Raw genomic sequence first — 23,450 nt, 5'->3', positions numbered from 1 at the left:
GTCAAGCAGCTTAAACATCCTCCTCGCTAATGACCTTCTGGTCACTACTGTGGTGGTAGATTGTTTAATGGCTTCAAGAAATAGTGTAACTTACTGAGAAACAGATCCAAAAATATCCTGACATTTCTTTTCTATGTCCTGCGTGGCAGCAGCAGTGTTTTAGTAATTTTAAATTGGAGTCGCTATTTAGGAAAAGATAGAAGTGCTTCTTTGCTGATGAAGCATCTTGAGGCACCTGGTGCGTGGTGACTGAGTCTAACAAAGACATGTTTTCCATTTCAAGTGTCAAAGTGGATTATCCACAACACTCTAAGGTGGCTGTAGTCTTACATAGCCCAAATGACATACCTTGGAGCTTATAGAAGCCACCTTTTCCCAGTCAGCCTCAGTTTGCCAGTACCCTGTCTGCATGCCCTAGTAGAGAAATTCAGGGTGTCCCAAAAAGAATGACCTGATTTTAACTTGTAATAATATTGAGACAAATGTCACTAGGTAACAGAAACAGTGCTATATGTAATCAGCCTGGTCTAGAGTTTCAGAAAATATCCGCTAAATGTTGCTATGAGTGCTGACCTGGAGTGTGCAGCCAGTCTTATGTAATATGGCGTCCACACAATAGAAGGCGTAATGTGTTAATGAATTTAGTTGTACTCAATCAGTGATCGCAGTTCAGCGGGTGTTTCATATTCGATTTTGTGCTAAACCACCATCACCAAAGAAGATTTGACAGTGGTATAAACAATTTGAAGAAAAAGGGTGCCTCTGTAATGGCAAAACTCCTGGCCAGCCACACATTCCTGAACGAACAGTGGAACAAATCTGATGAGCATTTGAGCGGAGTTTACGCATAATGCTAGCCGAGAACTTGCATTACCGCGCATGACAGTGTGGCGTGTGTTACGGCGTCATTTAGCTCTCAAACCATACTGATTACAACTGGTACAAGCTCTTTGAGATACTGACAAAGTGAAGCGAGTGGACTTTAGCAGTACTATTCTAGAGAACACGGAAGATGACACTTTTATGTCACTGTTGATATTCAGCGATGAGGCAATGTTCGATGTTAGCGGTAAGGTTCACTGTCATAATGAATGTAGGCGTGGGCTCAAAAATCCTCATGAAACAATTGAACATCAACATGATTCACCAAAAGTGAATGTTTTTTGTGCTGTTTCGCAAAGCATGGTTTATGGGCCCTACTTTTTTGAGGAAGAAACTGTAACAGGACAATTGTATCTTGCATTGCTATGGAACTGGTTATTCACACAACCTGACTCTGACAATTCAATCTATCAGCAAGATGGAGCACCTCTGCACTGGCACAACAAATTGTGCAGCTTCCTCAATGCAAAACATGCCTCAACGTTGGATAGGGCATACAGGACCGCAAGACCAGGCTTTACACTCTTGGCCTCCTAGGTACCCTGACTTAACACCATGTGATTTCTTCCACTGGGGATACATTAAACAATGTGTTTACATTTATTCCTTACCTCGTGACACTGATGAACTAAAAACCAGAACAGCAGCTGCTACAGATTCAGTGACAGAAGACACCTTGTGCTCAATTTGGGATGAATTCAGCTATTGGCTAGATATCGTCCGTGCAGCCAATGGAGAACATACTGAACATTTATGACAGATTTTTATAAACTTCTGTCTTTTCTGGGTAATTAGGTATTCCATTTGTTGTTGTTAAGCCCTTCTTCCTAATAAATAATTCTGTTTAAAATTGGGTCATTCTTTTTGGGACACCCTGTATTTTATTCCTCTCAAGTAATCTGGGGTGTCATCAATGCTTGACAATGGGTAGACGTCTTTCTTTGTGATTTTATTCAGTCATCCATAATCAACACAGAAGCATCATGTGCTATCCTTCTTCACAAGCACCACAGGAGAGAATCAGGATACTCTGAGGGTTGTAGTGTCATCTTCACCTCCTGGATTATCTGTACTTCAGTCAGTAATGCCCTATAAGAGTATTTGGTGGATGACCCCAATGATGCTACAACATTTTACCATGAGTCTCTTGGTATGTTTTTTTATTCCAGGTTTTAAAGAATCCAAAAACTGGTGCAGAATGGATAACACTCACTAACATTGTTTCTTGAATTGGCCAGATCATATTGGCTGTTAAATAGTGGTTTCCTATTGTATGTTGTCTGTAGTGGTAGCAGAGCACAATTCTTTGTTGATGGCATTAAGCTGCATTTCCTGGACTGGTTTGGCCATCCATACATACATTCCTTTAGGAACAAGCAGTGGCTGCTCATGACAATTAGTGATCCCAAGTTCTTCTTGACCACCTATAATGCTTATGATCAACACTGGCATGTAGATTTATTTTTTAATTGAATAGTGTTTTGCAATTGACAGGAGCGTCAGTGTGCATCTCTATTGATGACAAACTCTCCTCATTGACGATGGAAGAATAAAAACATCTTCAAAAACAAACAAGTGGCCAGAGCAGTCTGTTATGGGTGCCTGCTGAAATAACTTTGTTAAACTGGAGCTCTGATCTTTCGCAGACTATGACTGCTTGTGATGCCTGTTAGATGTCCTTCCAAGAATATTATTATAATTACATTTTGATAGAATGACTAATTTGAAGGGCTATGTTCTGCCATTGATAGTTATTGTCACAATACATGTTCCTACTGACTGGACACATTTCCCATTTGTGACTTTCAGCACACTCACTTTTATATCTCAAAGCATAGTCTTCTTTACATGGTAATGATAAGCATCCTACACTACAGAAAAAGAAGTGTCTTTGTCCGCCAGTGCCTGGACACATTTGCCATGAATGGTAATGTCACCGATATTTTCAGACATCTTTGTGGATGGATAATTTTCATCTGTGGCAGCTTCACCTCCATAACTGGTTGCCTTGCTTAGATTTTCTGAATTCAGCAGCTAGGCGAGTAGCTGGTACCTCTGTAGTATGCTGACAGGGAACAGTTATAGCCTGTGGGGGAGCAATCTTGTCCATGTATGGTGATAAGCTTCATGCCACAGGTCAACTATAGCTGTCTGTAGTTAGCTGGCATGAACACAACTGCAGTGATGATTGGTAGTGTAGAAGGCTTCAAAAACTTGTTTTCTTTCTCTGTAGTAATGTAAGTAACCTGGGCATCTGCAGAGGAAACACACTGGTGTTTTGTCCTCTGTCCTTGAGATACCTGTTCTTCTGCAGGGCATTATACTTCAAGGAGGAGCTCATTGTTCCCTTTAGATGCTGGCTTTGGTCCACATCCAAGCTAAAGGAATCTGTTCTTCCCATCATGTTTGACTGGTGGTGGAGACTGGCAGTAAGATCAACAGACACTAATACTTCGACAGCCTCGACTATCTCCTTATGTGCGCAGTTAGCATTCATAGCTTCTGTCTCTTGCTTACTTGATCTGATAGTTGTGCCTGTCATAAAATGCTGCATCTCTTCTCTCACTACTTAGCGTATCAGAAAAGTGAGGTCATGATGGTGTTCTACAACTGCCATAGGGCAACATTCAGGAGTCAGTCATACTTCTTTTGTCTGATTCTTTTCCACAGCATTTCCTCAATGCACTGGCACTACTTGATGAATTCCTGGCTTGTTACAACTCCTTTATTAGAAGAGTTTGGTATATCTCTTCTGCAACTCCTTTCACAAACTGTGAAACTTTTTTGGCTTCTATATATTTGGATTCATAATGTGGCACAGAGCCAAAACATTCCATATGCAGGACTGTGTCATTTCCTCAGGATGTAGGACCCTGTTCTTCAATTTTTATTCCACTAAACAGACATGCTGCTGATTGTTGTCAAATATCTTCTTCAGTGCAGCCTAGAATTATCAAAGCTATTGAGTTTGTCTGCATTGTTCTCAACCCACTGTTGAACTCTGCCATCCAAGTAAAAGTACACAACTCCTAAACACATTATGTCATCCCTCCAATCATATTAGGTGGCTTAGCTGAAGCTTCTCAGCCATTTCATTGGATCCTGACCAGTGTTCCAGAAAACACGATGGATGTCTGATGTGGAGCTAATTTGTTTCTGTTTTTGAGTGCATTGGTATGTGCAATATATGGACCTTGGGAATGATTTACTACTTGTATTCCTATTCCTGTCCATGCAGATTGATGGCGTTTACATTGCCTAATTGGAGCCACAGTGATGTTGATGTTTTGAAGAAAACTGCATTTCCATAAAACTATGTCTCCTTGTGACCATACTCATGTCTAAATCCAAAAGCAGGGTCATCAATGAAGTAAAACACTTAGCAATTAAAGCACCTTTATTTTGAGCACCAATGCACAGCCAGAACAGAACTGAACTCCTAGATTGAGAGTGCTGCTGTTTATACAAGCACAGAATATAAAAACATTACAAACAGAAGAATTTTTGAGAACCTTCCAGATATGATAAATACTAAATAACAAGTAACTACTGGTGGTCAGGTTTGAACTGGTGACCTGCAGCATGTTCACCAAAGACACTAACTGCTACACTAAACAGCATAAACAGCATAGAGCACTTCTCGTGGCAAAATCGTAAGACTTATGGTGCTGAATGACTATGTTAGCACTGCTCTAAACTGCAAGTTGGATAGAGATGATCATGAACCTAATGAAAGTTTGGAATGATAGTATAATATACTCATGTGAAACAGTTAACCATATTATGTGTATAAATGTGATCAAATAAAGTATAGTTCCCAGTGTATACTTCAGCTTGGATAGGGCAAAATGGAAATGGTTTGTGTATGAAATGATGTTTCAATAAAAACCATGCATGAAAATGTCTCTCGTATATACATTAATCCATTAAATAATGTGCTATATTGCATGACCTTCATAAGTTATGATAGACATCACATTGTTGTTTAACTAACCGTAACTCTTTTCATTTTATCCAGAGTAATGGACAAAATTACAGAAAAATGTTTAATAGGGCATTATCTGTATTAAACATAGAGCTATTGCTTAATTTTGAAGAACCTTGATCATAATAAATCAACAATCTGTAGGGAAATGTAAGTACCACTAATCTCCTAAGAATTGAATATTTACTCAAAAATATTGGCCATTTCTATTTACAAGAAGTAAATAATAATAAATAAATTGGAAAGTCACTAGATCGTATGTAATATTTTAAATATAATTGTCTAGCGCATATTCCAAAAGTATAAACACAATCTAAAACTGTTTAAATCACTTACTTTGTATAAATTGTAACACTTTCTCTTACACAGAAACTTACCATAAACAGACATCTGTCAAACTGGTTTTACACATGCTGCACAAATTCTGGATTTAAGAATGAGAAGCCCATGAATTCAGTCTGGTCGAGATTCATCATGAACAGTTTGTCAGTAGGAGTTAGATCTGTCTTCTCTGATGTGAACTGCTTATCAAAATTACTGACATCTTTACGATGTTTCTATAAGAAGAAAAAGTTTTAGGGTGAATATGTCATTTAAACTACCCAAAAGTTACAGGGATATTACAAGACACATCACAACATCCATTATGGAAAGTCCAGTATGCAAAATAACAATTACTGTCTAGGTTTTCAGCTCTTGCCCAAAAGGTGATGAGCTACATAGTGAACAGATGAACACAGCTAAGGCGGTACATGTGTAGCAGTTGAATCTACTCATTTGCTTTGAGTTATTGTAAAACAAAGTACTTTGTGTAATGCTTGTACTGAGACTTGGTAATACTTGAGAATGAGGTCAAATCTGACAACTACACACAAATCTCCAGTGGTTTCTGTGCACTTCTCACTACTTCACCTTCAAAGAGAGCAGTAAAGAGAAATATGAACAAGTCATAAAAAAAAATGACAAATAAGAGGAAAGGCAGCTATTCACTCATAGATTAATAATGGATGGTGCATGAATACAATTTTATTCTGCTATTTAATATAATAAACAGCAATGTTCCATATGTCATATACATTGATAAATTTTCACAGCTCTCATCAAACAGAGGAAATATGGCTACTTTCTAGAAAATTTTGTATTGGTGAATTATATTTGATTCTTAATTCTCAAGCTGTTACTTAGATAATGAAAGGGAACTTTAAACAGTAAGAAGGCTAGTTGGAATGATGGATCTTGGCAATTCACTTAATAGCTAATGCATAAAAATAAATGGAAGCATTTATCTTTTCATGTGATGTCTTTTTAGTTTTAAAACATTAATACACTGAGGTAAAAATTCTGAATTTTCTGTTGATAGAATAAAATGCTCATCTCAAATTCATATACGTATCATAAGAACAAACTAAGTAAGAATTATTATTATATGATTTTAATCTTACTATTTTTGGCTTGAAAGGAGGCTGGACTTCACGGTTCTCAATTTTCTCCCAGTCAATCCTTCTGAAAAATGCATGACCTCTGACATCCTCTTCTCCACTTGTCCCACATCCAAGTCTTTTCATTGGGTTCTTAGTAAGAAACTAAAAAAAATAATATAAAATTGCTGAGCAGTGCAACAGCTTCATTATTTTTGACATATTCAAGGAATCCTGGAGAGATACTAACCCCTTTGCATGCTTCTTTTGCCTCCTTTGATAAGCTCTTCGGATATGAGACATTGTGGTCAGTGATTGCAGCAAAAAGTTCTTCTTCATCTTCACCATCAAATGGAGGCTGTCCAACAAGCATTTCATACAGCAATACACCATAAGCCCACCAGTCCACAGATTTCCCATAAGGCTGATACAAAATAATCTGAAAGTGATATTATTATGATAAATTCGACACTCTCTGACACTTTCTGTTTTAAGAACTGTGCTAGTATACTCAAGGGTACACACTGCAAGATGGATGGAGAAATAGTATTCTGAGATTACACTGCAATATGAAAACAAAATCATCAATCTCACAATCAGTAATTAGATACAGCTTTCAGTTTGCAGTATTATGTTAAAAAACTGTACAGCTGTAAGAACCTAACAAATGCTCCTACGAGATGGATTTGGATTTAATGTATAAAAACTTTTCCATAGACTTTTTTCGGCAAACTGATATAAAATTCTAAACTTCAACAATGTACTCTGTTCCCTCCATCAGGAAAACAACTGACTCTTAAAGAGGGATGTACCCTGGAACCAGAGATATAAATCAATGATACAACACAACTTTCATCAATGTTTCCAACAAGTAAGGGTCCAAGTCTGTAGCCCACTCCATCATAGCCTCCTGATATCAAACACCCACTTTCAATCTGATGCAACAACTCTGGCAAGATTTTATATGGTAGAGACTGAAGATGCAAAATATTATTTCTATTGTCCACCATGAGCCTGAATGCACCTGATGGCATTGTGAGCACGTAATGTAATAAGAAAAGAATATAAGGAGAGCAGAGTTGACTGGAAATCGTTCTAGCGATGATACAGGCTGCAAATGGATAAATACACTTACATAAGTGGCTCTTACAGATGGCAGATTGCTATGGCCCAGAACCTGGAAATAAGCACCTTGGAAATTGCAAAACTCATTATCTCTTTGTGTTGTACTGTTGCGAATTGTGGTTCAAGGATGGTGAAACTACAAACTATAAGTAGGCAACAAGGTGTTGCACCATATGTAAGCCAGGATAGGCAGCAAAAATCTGTGTCAAATCTGATTACACAGTACAGAGCTGTTGCAGAAGTTGTTGTTGTTGTTGTTGTTGTTGTTGTCTTCAGTCCTGAGACTGGTTTGATGCAGCTCTCCATGCAACTCTATCCTGTGCAAGCATCTTCATCTCCCAGTACCTACTGCAACCTACATCCTTCTGAATCTGCTTAGTGTATTCATCTCTTGGTCTCCCTCTACGATTTTTACCCTCCACGCCGCCCTACAATGCTAAATTTGTGATCCCTTGATGCCTGAGAACATGTCCTACCAACCGGTTCCTTCTTCTTGTCAAGTTGTGCCACAAACTCCTCTTCTCCCCAATTCTATTCAATACCTCTTAATTAGTTTTGTGATCTATCCATCTAATCTTCAGCATTCTTCTGTAGCACCACATTTCAAAAACTTCTATTCTCTTCTTTTCCAAATTATTTATCATCCATGTTTCACTTCCATACATGGCTACACTCCATACAAATACTTTCAGAAACGACTTCCTGACACTTAAATCTATACTCGATGTTAACAAATTTCTCTTCTTCAGAAATGCTTTCCTTGCCATTGCCAGTCTACATTTTATATCCTCTACACTTCAACCATCATCAGTTATTTTGCTCCCCAAATAGCAAAACTCCTTTACTACTTTAAGTGTCTCATTTCCTAATCTAATTCCCTCAGCATCACCCGACTTAATTCGACTACATTCCATTATCCTCGTTTTGCTTTTGTTGATGTTCATCTTATATCCTCCTTTCATGTCACTGTCCATTCCGTTCAACTGCTCTTCCAAGTCCTTTGCTGTCTCTGACAGAATTACAATGTCATCAGCAAACCTCAACGTTTTTATTTCTTCTCCATGGACTTTAATACCTACTCCGAATTTTTCTTTTGTTTCCCTTACTGCTTGCTCAATATACAGATTGAATAACATCGGGGAGAGGCTACAACCCTGTCTCACTCCCTTCCCAACCACTGCTTCCCTTTCATGTCCCTCAACTCTTATAACTGCCACCTGGTTCCTGTACAAATTGTAAATAGCCTTTCGCTCCCTGTATTTTACCCCTGCAACCTTCAGAATTTGAAAGAGAGTATTCCAGTTAACATTGTCAAAAGCTTTCTCTAAGTATACAAATGCTAGAAATGTAGGTTTGCCTTTCCTTAATCTTTCTTCTAAGGTAAGTCGTAGGGTCAGTATTGCCTCACGTGTTCCAACATTTCTGCGGAATCCAAACTGATCTTCGCCGAGGTCGGCTTCTACCAGTTTCTCCATTCGTCTGTAAAGAATTCGCGTTAGTATTTTGCAGCTGTGACTTATTAAACTGATAGTTCAGTAATTTTCACATCTGTCAACACCTGCTTTCTTTGGGATTGGAATTATTATATTCTTCTTGAAGTCTGAGGGTATTTCACCTGTCTCATACGTCTTGCTCACCAGATGGTAGAGTTTTGTCAGGACTGGCTCTCCCAAGGCCGTCAGTAGTTCCAATGGAATGTTGTCTACTCCTGGGGCCTTGTTTCGACTCAGGTCTTTCAGTACTCTGTCAAACTCTTCATGCACTATCGAATCTCACATTTCATCTTCATTTACATCCTCTTCCATTTCCATAATATTGTCCTCAAGTACATCATCCTTGTATAGACCCTCTATATACTCCTTCCACCTTTCTGCTTTCCCTTCTTTGCTTAGAACTGGGTTTCCATCTGAGCTCTTGATATTCATACAAGTGGCTCTCTTTTCTCCAAAGGTCAGATGTAAGTGTTTCTGAACACAAGTGTTCAGCCCACATTGTTGAACATGTGGATCAACAGCAGACAGCTCCTTTGTGTTCCTGTGTTGATCCCACAGCAGTATCAGTTACATGTGAATCAAAGAAAAATGTCACTTTGTTGAAAGAATTACACTGTGTGCTAAACTGGACTACTGATTATGACCAGCTGCTCAAAACAGGCATCACACATCTGATTCAGGCCAGTGGGAGCAGTATTATCTCATGGGGGATGTTCACTTGAGCTTCCATAGTAACAGAATGTACCACAACAGCTGTGGACCATGTGATCTCTACTGTAAAACACTTGCACCCCTTCATCCCTGATGTGTCTGATAATATGAATTGATGTTTTGTATAAGAAAACAAATCAAAACTGAGGATATATATATATATAAGTATGTTAATAAAACTGTTCAAAGAAATGATGTTTAAATTTAAACAAATATTAAAGCCCAAAGGCAAGAAAATATATATGCGCAAAAACCAGTAACGATACAAAATCGTATACTATGAGATAAAAGAACAAGTTCTAGAATTATTGAAATTTCCATGCAAATAAAGAAGATGGAATACATGCTAAAATGAGAAACTATGTATGTTTGTTGTGATTTACTAAAGTAAATTATAATGAAAACATAATAATGTACTACACTGATAATCTTGTATAAAATTTATTTTGTGATATATGGACGCTCTTTGTCACACTGTTATGTGTAGTTGTCATGAAGACTGATATTTTGTTTGAAAGTTCTTTGAATAAATGGAGATTATAAACAGAAGTTTCAAGTTTATAAATTAATAAAACACAGGAGAAATCATTCTGCATGAAAGGTACATATCAAAATGGAAATTCAATTTAGTAGTTTAACACTGCTGTCACCACAGGTGGAATCTGAAGCTGTTTTATCAGCAACAAAACAACACAAATTTATTGTACCTTTGCTAAGTTACTATTTGTATGGTAAATTTGATGGTACTGGAATCTTAAAATGGTGTCGAAAGTTCTAGAAAATTCTGGTAGAACATAAGAATGTCCAAGCAGAATGTAAGTCTCTGCCATATTGTTCTATTGCAAGCTTACTCAAATAGGAGTACTACAAGTGATATACAATTGTAAGTGACTTGTAGCATTCTCTTGATCTTTGTTTCCCCTCATCCCTACAACAGGTGTCTGACTAACTTGGCTCTCCTGTCTAATCTTCTCCAACATATGAAGTTCACTTCCTGAATGTACTGCTCAGCCATTACCTGTTTTTGTAATTTTATACTTTTATCGCATGAATTTTGATACAATTAATAGCATTCTTTTTCTGACATATTCCTACACTAAATTTTGCTGAAAACCCACAAATCAACAGCACGTTCCTTATGCCTGGCAGACAGACAACTGCTGGTGGTAGTGATCATGTATGTATGAGATGCATTTGCTATTGTGTTGTGTGCATGTCTCCTTTTCTGAAGAAGGCTTTGGCCAAAACGCAAATGTGTAACACCCTCTTTGTTGCACCTGTGTGCAACTCAATGTTTCATCTTTACAGTGAATAGTAATCTATCCTTTTCCTAATACCACAATATTGTGAAAAGGAAAGTTGCTTCTCACCATACAGTGGAGATGCTGAGTCGCAGATAGGCACAACAGAAAGACTGTCACAAATTAGCTATTAACCAGTAAGGCCTTCATCAGAATTAGATGGCATAAACACACATATACACTCATGCAAACACAACTCACACACATATGACTGCAGTCTCGGGCAAATGAGGCCACAATGTGAGCAGCAGCACTGGTGCATGATGGGAGTGGTGACTGGGTGGGGGTAAGGAGGAGGCTGGGGCAGGGACGGGAAGGGCCAGTAGGGTAGGCATGACAGACAGTGACGTGCTGTTGAGGAGTGCAGAGAGATGAGGTGGAAAGAGGGTAGGGCAGCTGTGTGGAGTCAGGAGGTTAGGCGGAGGGAGTGGAGAGGTGGGGAGGGGGAAGGGATAGTGGAAAAGGAGAGAAGTAAAAAGACTGGGTGCGATGGAGGAATGAGGGCTGTGTAGTGCTCGATGCTGGAATGGGAACAGAGAAGGAGCTGGATGGGAGAGGACAATGACTAACGAAGGTTGAGGCCAGGAGGGTTACGGGAACATAGGCTATATTGCAGGGAAACTTCCCACCTGCATAATTCAGAAAAGCTGGTGTTGGTGGGAAAGATCCATATGCCACAGGGTGTGAAGCAGTCACTGAAATGAAGGATGTCATGTTTGGCAGCATGCTCGGCAACAGGATGGTCCACTTGTTTCTTGGCCACAGTCTGTCGGTGGCCATTCATGCGGACAGACAGCTGTTGGTTGTCATGCCCACATAGAATGCAGCACAGTGGTCGCAGCTTAGCCTGTAGATAACATGACTGGTTTCACATGTAGCTCTGCCTTTGATGGGATAGGTGATGTTTCTGACTGGACTGGAGTAGGTGGTGGTGGGAGGATGTATAGGACAGGTCTTGTATCTAGGTCTATTACAGGGGTTTGAGCCATGAGGTAAGGGTTGGTAGCAGGGGTTGCATAGGAATGGACAAGTATATTGTGTAGGTTTGGTGGACAGCCAAATACCTCTTTGGGAGGGGTGGGAAGGATATTTCTCATTTCAGGGCACGACAAGAGGTAGTAGAAGCCCTGGCAGAGAATGCAATGAAGTTGATCCAGTCCTGGGTGGTACTGAGTTAGAAGGGGAATCTGGGAAATCACCCACAGGTGAAATACTTTGCTTTGCCAGCATTGAACACGTGCATGAGTCCAAGTTCTACAATCTTTCTGCGCGCCAAGCCATACAAAAGACTAGCGATCAGTTTAACTGTGACCTGCTGCCAGGGTGACATGAGTTGTGTAGGCTATCAGAAGTGTATCTATAGAATGAGGAAGGCAGAAGCAGTAGAGATCTTCCATTAGAGACTTTGAAAATTAGTTTAATGTTTGTGACAGAAACTTTGGTCAGTTTCAACTGAAGGTGGGGGGAAGTATCTTTCAGAAGATCCTTAAGCTCCTTGTCCAACTCTTGTGCTTTGGTCATCATCATCATCATCATCATCATCATCATCATCATCATCATCATTTTCTTGAGGCCTTATTCCCACTGCAACACAGGGTTGGCCTTGTTACTATTGATTTGGCAGTGTTAGTTGCAGAGGGTGGCCGGATGCCCTTCCTGCCACCACCCCAAACCCCCCCGGGACAGAATTAGTGTACCCCAGCTGTCTGCATTTAGTTTAAGCCATGGAATAGTGTGAACATTTTTATTTTTTTCCAAAATGTCTACGAGTTGTGTAAGTGAGGTGGAGCGTGGGGACCAGCCCATTATTCACCTAGTGGGATGTGGAAAACCGCCTAAAAACCACATCCAGGATGGCCGGCATACCGGCCCTCGTTGTTAAACTGCCAGGCAGATTCGATCCGGGGCCGGTGTGCCTACCTGAGTCCAGGAAGCAGTGCATTAGCACTCTCGGCTACCCTGGTGGGTAAACTCTTGCACTTTGGTCATTTGAGTAAAATCTACTGTGTCCATTATACTGTTTACAAGGGTTTGGCAGTAAACTACTAAGTTGTTAATTCCTGATATGTGAAGGATATTGGTGCTGAACTCAGCAATAAATTCCAATTGATTGTATTTCCATAATGAGCATTTATCATTGTTTTGCCTGAAGGTGTAGATGAGTGGTTTGTGGTCTGTGTAAGTTGCAAACTCTCTTTCCTCCACATTCATGATAAGTAGGTAATAGATTCACAAACTGTGAGTAGTTTGTGATTGTATGCATTCAATTTTTGTTGTGACAGAGAGAATTTATATGAGTAAAACGTGAATGACTGCCATTCTCTGTCCACATATGTTGTAATGCTGCAACAATTGCAGTGTGGCTTGCATCCACCACCAGTGTGAGAATTGCTTCTAACACAGTGTGTGTAAGGAGTGACACACTGCTTGGCTGCCTCAAAATCAGTGTTCATATCATTCGTCCACAGTGCTGTCATTTTTCCCTTATCTTCAGGGAGACAATTTTGTGGTTAGAGGCTCTTGAATCTCTGTTGATTGGGTTACTTAACACCAGTAAATTCCCAGAATACTGCATAGTTCCTTTGCAGTTTCCAGTTGTAGAATCTTCAATATGGCTTCTACTTTTTTCACAAGCAATAATCATTCTGCTGCTGAGATCAGATGGCCTTAAAAGATGATCTCACTTGGCAGTATTTAATACATCCATGTATTTATACACGTGCCTACAGTTTTGGGTATGTGTTGTTGATATTCCTGTGTTGTGGCTGAAAAATCATGGAAGTCATCAAGGCATACAATGCAATAAGAAAAACCTTGTATTGCTAAGGGCACATTAATCTGCGCAATGCGCTGCACTTTTTCCACACCAAGTGTAGGGGAGGCTACCAGGAGCTACTGGAGGGGAATATGATGCCTTCCATCAACATTACATTGAACTCTGGTTTGGCAAAAGCATAATGATCTAGAGCAAGGCATTTTGGTCTACATGAAACTGGTGGGTTTGCAGCACTGTTAATATACTGCATAGAGTGGTGATGTACCCTTTTTCAGAGTGCCTGGGGGTTGTGGGATATGCTCCAGTAGCTTGGCATACCTGTTGCCTGTTGACTGAATAAGTTTGGCATCATGCACAGCCATGCTATGTCAAAACCCCATAGCAGGTACGCCATGTCGACAAGGCATGCATTGGCGATGTCTGGCAGCATGTGATAATGTGCGAGGAAGTTAGTTCCAGTTAGGGGTTCTGCCATACCTGCTATGGTAAATATCCAAGTGAAGGTATGGTGTAATCCCAAAGCTAGTTGTGTGTGTTGCATGCCACAGGCCACTATGGATGAGTTACTGGCTACAGAGAGGTGGAACAACATCTGTGGCCAATGTTTATGCAACAGGGCCCATGAAACAATACACAAATTGAATCCCATGTCCACTAGAAACTCCTGTTCTGCCTTTCGATCAGTTATGAAGAGGTTCGCAGGAGAGCTTCTGTAAAGTTTGGAAGGTAGGAGATGAGATACTGGCAGAAGTAAAGCTGTGAGACCGGGCGTGAGTCGTGCTTTGGTAGCTCAGATGATAGAGCACTTGCCCACGAAAGGCAAAGGTCCCGAGTTCGAGTCTCGGTCGGGCACACAGTTTTAATCTGCCAGGAAGTTTCATATCAGCGCACACTCCACTGCAGAGTGAAAATCTCATTCTGGAAACATCCCCCAGGCTGTGGCTAAGCCATGTCTCCGCAATATCCTTTCTTTCAGGAGTGCTAGTTCTGCATGGTTCGCAGGAGAGCTTCTGTAAAGTTTGGAAGGTAGGAGATGAGATACTGGCAGAAGTAAAGCTGTGAGACCGGGTGTGAGTCGTGCTTCGGTAGCTCAGATGGTAGAGCACTTGCCCGCGAAAGGCAAAGGTCCCGAGTTCAAGTCTCGGTCGGGCACACAGTTTTAATCTGCCAGGAAGTTTCACATCAGCGCACACTCCGCTGCAGAATGAAAATCTCATTCTGGAAACATCCCTCAGGCTGTGGCTAAGCCATGTCTCCGCAATATCCTTTCTTTCAGGAGTGCTAGTTCTGCAAGGTTCGCAGGAGAGCTTCTGTAAAGTTTGGAAGGTAGGAGACGAGATACTGGCAGAAGTAAAGCTGTGAGACCGGGCGTGAGTCGTGCTTCGGTAGCTCAGATGGTAGAGCACTTGCCCGCGAAAGGCAAAGGTCCCGAGTTCGAGTCTCGGTCGGGCACACAGTTTTAATCTGCCAGGAAGTTTCAGGTGGAGCAAAGTTGACTGATAACTGTGCTTACTTCTGATTGCCATTGCTATTTGGGAAAGTGCATGGTGAAGTGCATTTCTATGTCTGGTCTCTGAAATTTTGATGATACTGACAAATTTCATGCTCTGTTGCACTGCCTGTTGCTGGAGATTTCTTAGGGGAATTAGTTCTAGACCTCCTTGGAAGTGACCTCTAGCATTTCAGAGTGTAACTCACTGATGTTTTTGCTCAGAGCTTCAACTTTTTTCATGAGGCTGTCATAACCCATGCGTGTCACTGTCAATATACTGCTGCATGCTGCCACTGTTGAACTGCACGAGGATCGCACAACTGCATCCCGGATTCTATCTGCCAGGTCTGGTATGACATTTAGTGACATCTCTGTCTGGTACACTATAATGGCAGCCAGTTGCTCCACAGTGTGTGCAACAGTGTACCCCATACTGTGCACACATTGCCCTTCTGCGCAGATGTTGGTGGTACTGAGATGACTTTCTGTCCCTAATGTCTTCCTGCATAAGTGCTCACCCCCTCACTCTTCCTGTGAAACTGACACACTGTGGATCAACTCTGTCTTGTACCGTATGATTCTATCTCAGAAGGCATGGTTATTATGTCCTTTACTTTTGTGGTGTAACAACTGTCTAATTGGCTGACCACTAACACAAACTTTGTGGAGCCTGCTGTTAGTCCAGCACAGAAAAAAACTTGCCTCAACTGAACTATAATGCTGGGGTAGTCATGCTGAGAGCCTTTATACAGTGCGTACATCTACCATATCAAAAATTCGTGACTCATGAAAAATCAGTTATAATTTAACTGTATTGCAGTTAATTGTCACTGGGTTTATCACACTGGGGTCACCACTGTTGCAAGACTAGTTGATAGCCTTCTGAACAGACCATGAAGTGCTCATAACTCAGCCAGTACAGATGAAAAATATTAATTCTGATGCAGCAAGAACAACTTTTATTTTAGAATAAATCAGGGCACTGAATGACAAGCAGAATAATCCAAACCTCTAATGAAATGAGAAAGAATGATCATTAAAAGGTAAGTATATCAATCAAGCTTGATCGCAACTAAGTGAAGCTTTTTTGTCAGATAAAACAGTCATGGAGTGTCGCACTGCAGCAAAGTGACATTAACCACAGTTCTCCTGGTGCACAGGGCACGAACTCCTTCTGACAGCTTCACCACACAAATCAACTGACGACTTGTTATCGGAGTGTGTTGACATCCACTGCTAGAAGTTCATAAATAATTGCTGTACAGTTTTTGTCAATTGACTAAATTTTACAATTTATCACAAAGGTACATTCAAACATATTTCAGTAATGAAGAAACTTTATACGTAATGGAATTTTAAATATCAATGTCTTCTGTAAGATAAAAACTCCTCATCCAAATTAAATGCACCATAAACATTAGCAAAGTATAAATTACTGCTTGAATAACAACAACTTTGAAAACATAACCCATGAGAGAATTTTGATGGTTATTAGGTAATCGTTGTTCAAAAGTAATTTGCATAAAAAGTAAATTTAAATTCGGTAATCTGATTTATTGCAACAATCAACATGGTATGGTAAAGGAACACTAGTACATAGGCAGAAAATTTGGTCTTTTTTCAGCAAAGCACATTTATTTTGAAGCAGAAGAGAGAAATAAACAGACAATAATGTGGAAGTAGCCATTTTATCAATCATTGTTATATTGGTTAACATAAATTTGCTGTTCACACAAGTCAATATTACACATCAGTATCCTTACCTCTGGTGCTATGTAGTCTGGCGTCCCACAGAATGTCTTTGTTGTCTTGTCACCAGTTATACCTTCTTTGCACATGCCAAAATCAGCTATCTTAATATGTCCATCCTGATCCAGAAGAACGTTGTCCAGTTTTAAATCTCGGTATACAATTCCTCGAGCATGAAGGAAAAATAGTCCTATTGCAATCTCTGCAGCATAGAACCTAGAATTTATTTAAATTCATTAGTGCAAGCATCTTATAGAGGTTTGAAATACTATTAATAAATCTGATAAAGCTATCAAACTTACACAGCAACAGGTTCTTTAAATTTACCACACTGCTGTATCTGGAACATTAAGTCTCCTCCATTCACATATTCCATCACAAAATACAAGCGGTCCTGCAATGAAGTAATGAACTTTAATTAAATCTGTACTTTGGTGAACACTGTACTCATTTCAACATTAAAATACAGTTCAGCCACACTAACGCATATTAATTTGCATATCAGATAGAATTATGTGCAGTTCAAAATAAGAAAAGTGTTTGTTGTGCTTAAAGACAGACTTCTTTGTTGTGCTTTCAGTGAGTCTTACTACATGATTTTAATTTTGCCAGTCTGTGATAATGTTAGAGCAGAGTTAGTGGAAATGGTTACACGAAATTCTAAGACTTTTACTGATATTCCAGTTATGACAGGTCACATATGTAACAACAATAAATTGTAGAATCTGCAGGCTTGATCACATTTTGATTTTCCTCAAAATTTGACTTCTATGATTTATTTAAATATAAATACGACCCCTCTCCTATAAAAAAACAAGTGACCTCATTTCACATTATGAGAGTTTTAGCACTATATTTAAATTGTGCTTTCTGATAAGAAGTTAAAATATTTTGTGTCTTAAGTTCAGGCTTACTAGGCCTGGATAGACAGTTGCTCCTGGCACACTAACATAAGCAGGGCTATCTGTGAAAGCAACCATGTGATCTACGAATTAAGCTGCAACCGCAGAACCACTTTCTACATTGTCATGACAAGTAACAAGTTGTCTTTCTACCCAAATAGCCACTGCCAAACTGGCCACGAAACAGCTCAACCACACATTTGCTGAACATGCTGCCCAACTTTATGTGCTTCACTTTAATGACTACTTCATGGAGCGTGCCATCTAGTTTCTTCCCACAAACACCAGCTGTTCTGAATTGTGCATGCGGAAACTCTTCCTATAACATAACCTTCATTCCTTGTAACCCCCTTGGCATCCAACTTCACTACTCCCTATTCTCCACTGACATACTCCTTTCCCTGCTCCCACTCCCGTACTATATATGCCTTCTATGGCATCTATGCACTTACATATTCCTTTTCTCTTCTCCACATCCTCATCCTAGAACAGCTTCCTGAGGCTGCATCTAGCAGTCCTGTCCTGTCCCTGCAGGCTCCCATCGGCAGCACTAGCATCTTTCCCCATCCCCATCCTGTTATCGTTTACTATATTTTTGTTGTTCATGCAGTAAAACTTCAGTACAAGGCATGACATTTTACTTTACTACTATGCCACTACTAACACTATGTGCAACACATTTTGCAGACCGTATCTGTATATACCATTGCATGTACCAGCAAAATTATATCATTGTATGACACGTAGTTCAGGAGATACGATGTCATAAACATTGAGATTTGTAATGAACTAGCTTTTTATTAAAACAGAGCACCAATTACCCAGATTATACTCTTTCAGTGTTTGATAATGAGGGTGTGTAGCGACTTACAAAGAAATTTAAATATAATTTCAACCCTTTTCTAAATTTTTTATTGCTTACATGCTTAATGTCAAGTATTTAACACATTAATCACACATCTGAAGCTGTTTTAGGCTTGGAAGTTTGACACTTCAAGGAATCAATGGTTTACTTTTGGTACTTTATGTACAGGGTATATTGTATGTGAACTGGGGGCCTAGAAATGACGGAGAGGCTCCGTCCCCGCCACAGCAGTGGTCCACAACCCCATGACAACTACTGCAGTTCACTTCATCCCTCCACTATCCCACGCCAAACCACTCTTTCAGGGTTAATGTGTCAGTTCTGCCCCCCCCCCCCCCCCTCCCTTCCTGAGAATGTCTCAGACACCTATGTTTGCGTGGTAGAGTAATGGTGGTGTACATGTAAGTGGAGAACTTGTTTGTGCAGCAATCGCCACCATAGTGTAGCTGAGGCGGAATAATGGGAACCAGCCCACGTTTGCTGAGGCAGATGGGAAACTGACTAAAAACCATCCACAGACTGGCCAGCTCACCAGACCTTAACACAAGTCCACTGGATGGATTCATGCCAGGGACCAGATACTCCTTCCCAGTCCGGAAAGCTGTGAGTTGGACCACACAGCTAACCGGGCGGGCCATATACAGGGTGTCACTAACTATTGCCACCTAGAATAACTCTGAAAGTATGATAGTAGCTGAAAAGTTTGTGGGACAAATGTTGCATGGGACAAATGTTGCATGGGGCAACGGGGGTCATAAAATGATGTTGGTTTTTTTGTTGCTATGTGGGGTCACATCAGAGATATGAAGGTCAACTTTGTTTTTTAAATGGGATGTTATAGTTTGGTACTTATTTTCTGATAGCAGCTACCGAGACATATCCAATGATGTGTAACAGTGAGGTCTTTGAAGGTCAATGGAGGTCAAAAAGGTGGCATGAATGTCCATTAACAGGAGGTGTTCGAAGTGATGACCACTGGCATCAATGCAGTGCCGCTATCTTCTCATCATGGATTGACTGGTATACTCGCATTTGGGAGGACGACGGTTCAATCGCCCATCCTGCCGTCCTGATTTAAGTTTTCCATGATTTCCCTAAATCGCTCCAGGCAAATGCTGGGATGGTTCCTTTGAAAGGGCACAGACGACTTCCTTCCCCGTCCTTCCTTAATCCGATGAGACCGATGACCTTGCTGTTTGGTCACTTCCCCCAAACAATCCAATCCAATCCTTACCACTTTGACACTTATTAAAGCACATGCTCTGACAATTCTCTATCGTATATTGTGCCGAATACAGTGTATCCATCTAACATGCCGCTGACATGTAAACACCATTCAACAGTTTTGCAATACAACACTAATAGGAATGGTAAGACTAGTGTCATTGAATCAAGCAAATGTGAATGATGTATTCTTTCCAAGAACAAGTTGATACGCCTCTCATTTACGGAGAAAGCCAACGAAATTCAGTGAGAGCCAGAGAGTTGTACACTGAAAGATATCCTCACCGTACTCACACATTTTTAAATGTACAATGTGTAGGGTATGATAAATTGAGAACAACTGGATCTTTAATGCATTGGAAACATATCCAGCAAAGGAAAGTTACTAATGAGGAAATGGTAATTGGTACTCTTGCCACAGTGGTTTGAGATCCTTGTGTTAGTTCGCATCAAATCGCAAGGGAATCTGGCATGAGCCACAGTAGTGTTGTTAGTGTTCTGCATCACCATAATTATCATCCTTACTATATCAGTCTCCACCAAGAATTAACCGATACACATTGTATGCATAAAATTGAATTCTGCCGATGGGCTCAGCTTCAGATTCAGAGGGATGACACATTTATTAATTTGATTTTATTTACTACATTAATGAACCATGGAAATGTTAATTTGCATAACATGCATTATAGGGCAACTGAAAATCCACGTTGGCTGTGGCAAGTTACACACCAAAAACCATGGTCGGTGAGTGTGTGGTGTGGGATTATGGAGGACAGAATTGTAGGATCCTATTCCATTGAAGGAAATCTTAATGGCAAGTAGTACACCACATTCCTGCAAAAAAATTAGGTCTGTTATTGGAATAAATACCTGTAGGAACAAGGAACAGAATGTGGTATCAACACAATGGGTGTCCACCATATTTTTCGCTGATGGCTAGAAATGAGTTGCAGAGACAATTCCCAAATCGTCGGATTGGACACAGAGGAGATGTGTCGCGGCTGGCTCATTCGCCAGACTTGATGCCCCTGGATTTTTTCCTGTGGGGATTCATGAAAGATGTTGTTTTGTAAAGACATTCCAACTACACCTGAAGATATGTGAGAGAGAACTGTAAGAGCATGTGTTTCGATAAGTTCCGATGTGAGAAGGAATACCACTCAATCCATGAAAAGAAGACTGCAGCGCTGCATTGATACCAATGGTCATCTCTTCGAACACCTTCTGTAAATGGACGTTCCTGCTACCTTTGTGACCTTCGTTGAGCTTCAAACATCTTACTGTTACATATCATTGGATTCATCTTGATAGCCACTATCAGAATATAAGTACCAAACTATAGCATCCCATTTAAGAAAACAAAGTAGACCTTCATACCTCTGAAGTGACCTCACCTAGCAAGAAAAACCCAACGTCATATTATGGCCCCCATTGTTCTATGCAACTTTTGTCCCACAAACTTTTCAGCTCCTATCATACTTTTGGAGTTATACACACACATGTGCATATAATATAAAAACTGGTAAGTATCAAATGAAGCTAATGTACGATAGGTAAGGCACTGACATTGACATTCAGACAAATTAAATTTGAGAGGAAAGGCCTACAGCTACAAGAAATTTACATAAACTTAGATAGGAAATTGAGGATATTTACTCATTTTATTTTGTGTGTGCCACTCATGTAGTTGATAAAATATAACAGAAAATTCTGAGATACCTTAAATTACTACACTGAGGGTATGTATGAAACATGAAAAGAGGAAGCGAGAGATAATGAGTTGGAGATAAGGACTTGGAGCCGAGGAGGAAGGGGACCATTCTTCCACAAATATCCATTTCGTCAAAGGTATAAGAGCAAACAGCAGTACACTAAATAAAGCCAGCACCAGTGTTGATAGACAGAAATAATACATTGAAGGAATACAAACGATATAAAATATAAGATATGAAATATAAGATTATATGATAATATAATTATTATTTTTAATTGAGAATTATAAGTCTGAATACAGTGGGTGATGTTAGTGATAGTGTGGCAAGTGTTGATTATCTCTGCCTGACACTATAGCAATGCAAATAAACAATATTCTGAGGTGGTTATCTTATATTGTTCAAATGCTACTGGATACTAACTAAATATTCCCGAAAAGGACTTGCATAAACTGGGAAATCATGCTGATATACAATTATCTAACTAAACATATATACAAATATATATACAGAAAAAATATGGTGTTCATGTTGCACCAGCCCATGGCCACACAATCGAAGCAGGCTATGGGCAAGACATAATATGCAGAGTTACACATAATATGCAGTGTTAAATATCAGAGATATAGCATACGTAACTGATCTTAAAATGGTTACATGTAGTGAAAGTTCTCTTTTCGCTCAGTATTGACAGTTATGGTTGGTAGTGACTGGAAACAAATGAATATCCTTCAGAAGTCATGCACCGTCTTCTGACTTCTATCAAAACAGACACTTCCTCTGACTTCTATCAAAACAGCTGCTACCATTAGCCACCAAAATGAGAGAGTTCTTAGAGTGAAGAAGTCATAGCTTATGTCAGAACATTGGTATTAATCAATCAGAGCTTAAGGAACTGCACAGTAAATTTATGGTTGTTGTTAATTCTTTGGAAGAAATATGATCAGTGAGAAAAATACTAGCAGCCAACCACAGGATAAAATAGCCAAAAACAAATTAAAATTAGAGAACTAAAATAATAAATGTTAAAGAAACATCTAATCAATCAATGTGGAAATTTAGCCAAGTGATTCACAAAAATGTGAATGATCCAGGTTGACATGGATGGACTAAGTATGAAGTAGTGCATACCAGAGAATGTAATTTGAAAACGGTACTTGTTAACTTACATTTAAGTCCATAAGACTACTTTTCATACATTATGACTATGTATGTTATACCCATCTAAGAAACATATAAGAGCACAGTATGTTCTCTATTTCTTGTCCTTCAGCCAGGTAACACTGTTAGATTGCAATATTTTTTTTTAAATTACTAAAGTGACTTTCAGAATAATATCATAAGAAATTATATTAAATATTTACCATAGTCTGAAAACAGGAATGCAACTGAACAAGGAAGGGTGGTTTGCTTGATAAGGCCAACACTCGCTTTTCAACCATTGTACATTCAACATCATCATCCTGAATGATGATATCTTTTTTCAGTATTTTAATTGCATACAATTCATCTGTTCCTTTCCTTTCTGCTAACATAACCTGAAAATTAACAAACATATTATACTTCCACAAAGAAATAATATTCAGCAAGTGCATGCAAGCATGTGTGTGCATTACATTGTATGAACGAAATGAGCAAAGACTTTTCAAGAATTAGGCACCACAAATGATAAAACATACAAAATATGGTTAAGCAATCTGTTGTCCACTGACTGACTTTTCACCCCAACCACTCACAAGTTTCTTTAACCTTCTTTTTAAAAACCACATTCTACACATTAATTTTCTTCATTGTATCTTTCCATCTCATTGA

At 39.5% G+C, this 23,450-nt stretch overlaps 1 protein-coding gene across 2 annotated transcripts in view; it reads right to left on the bottom strand.

Moving 5' to 3' along the window:
- Positions 1–23,450, bottom strand: part of LOC126417407 (protein kinase C, brain isozyme-like) — a 181,469-nt gene that overhangs the window by 11,822 nt on the left and 146,197 nt on the right. For both annotated transcript variants that reach the window (XM_050085115.1, XM_050085116.1), the window contains exons 8-13: positions 23,003–23,176; positions 17,235–17,326; positions 16,947–17,148; positions 6,536–6,724; positions 6,310–6,450; positions 5,245–5,424 (exon numbers count right to left, since the gene is read on the bottom strand). In XM_050085115.1, the coding sequence (XP_049941072.1) occupies positions 5,272–5,424; positions 6,310–6,450; positions 6,536–6,724; positions 16,947–17,148; positions 17,235–17,326; positions 23,003–23,176 (951 nt within the window). In that variant the 3' untranslated portion in view covers positions 5,245–5,271. The remainder of the gene's footprint in view (positions 1–5,244; positions 5,425–6,309; positions 6,451–6,535; positions 6,725–16,946; positions 17,149–17,234; positions 17,327–23,002; positions 23,177–23,450) is intronic.

This window comes from Schistocerca serialis, chromosome 1, assembly GCF_023864345.2.
Source record: "Schistocerca serialis cubense isolate TAMUIC-IGC-003099 chromosome 1, iqSchSeri2.2, whole genome shotgun sequence".
NCBI classification, from domain to species: Eukaryota; Metazoa; Arthropoda; class Insecta; order Orthoptera; family Acrididae; genus Schistocerca; species Schistocerca serialis.
Note: the sequence above shows the minus strand (reverse complement) of the source record. Positions and strands in the feature narration are given on the sequence as shown.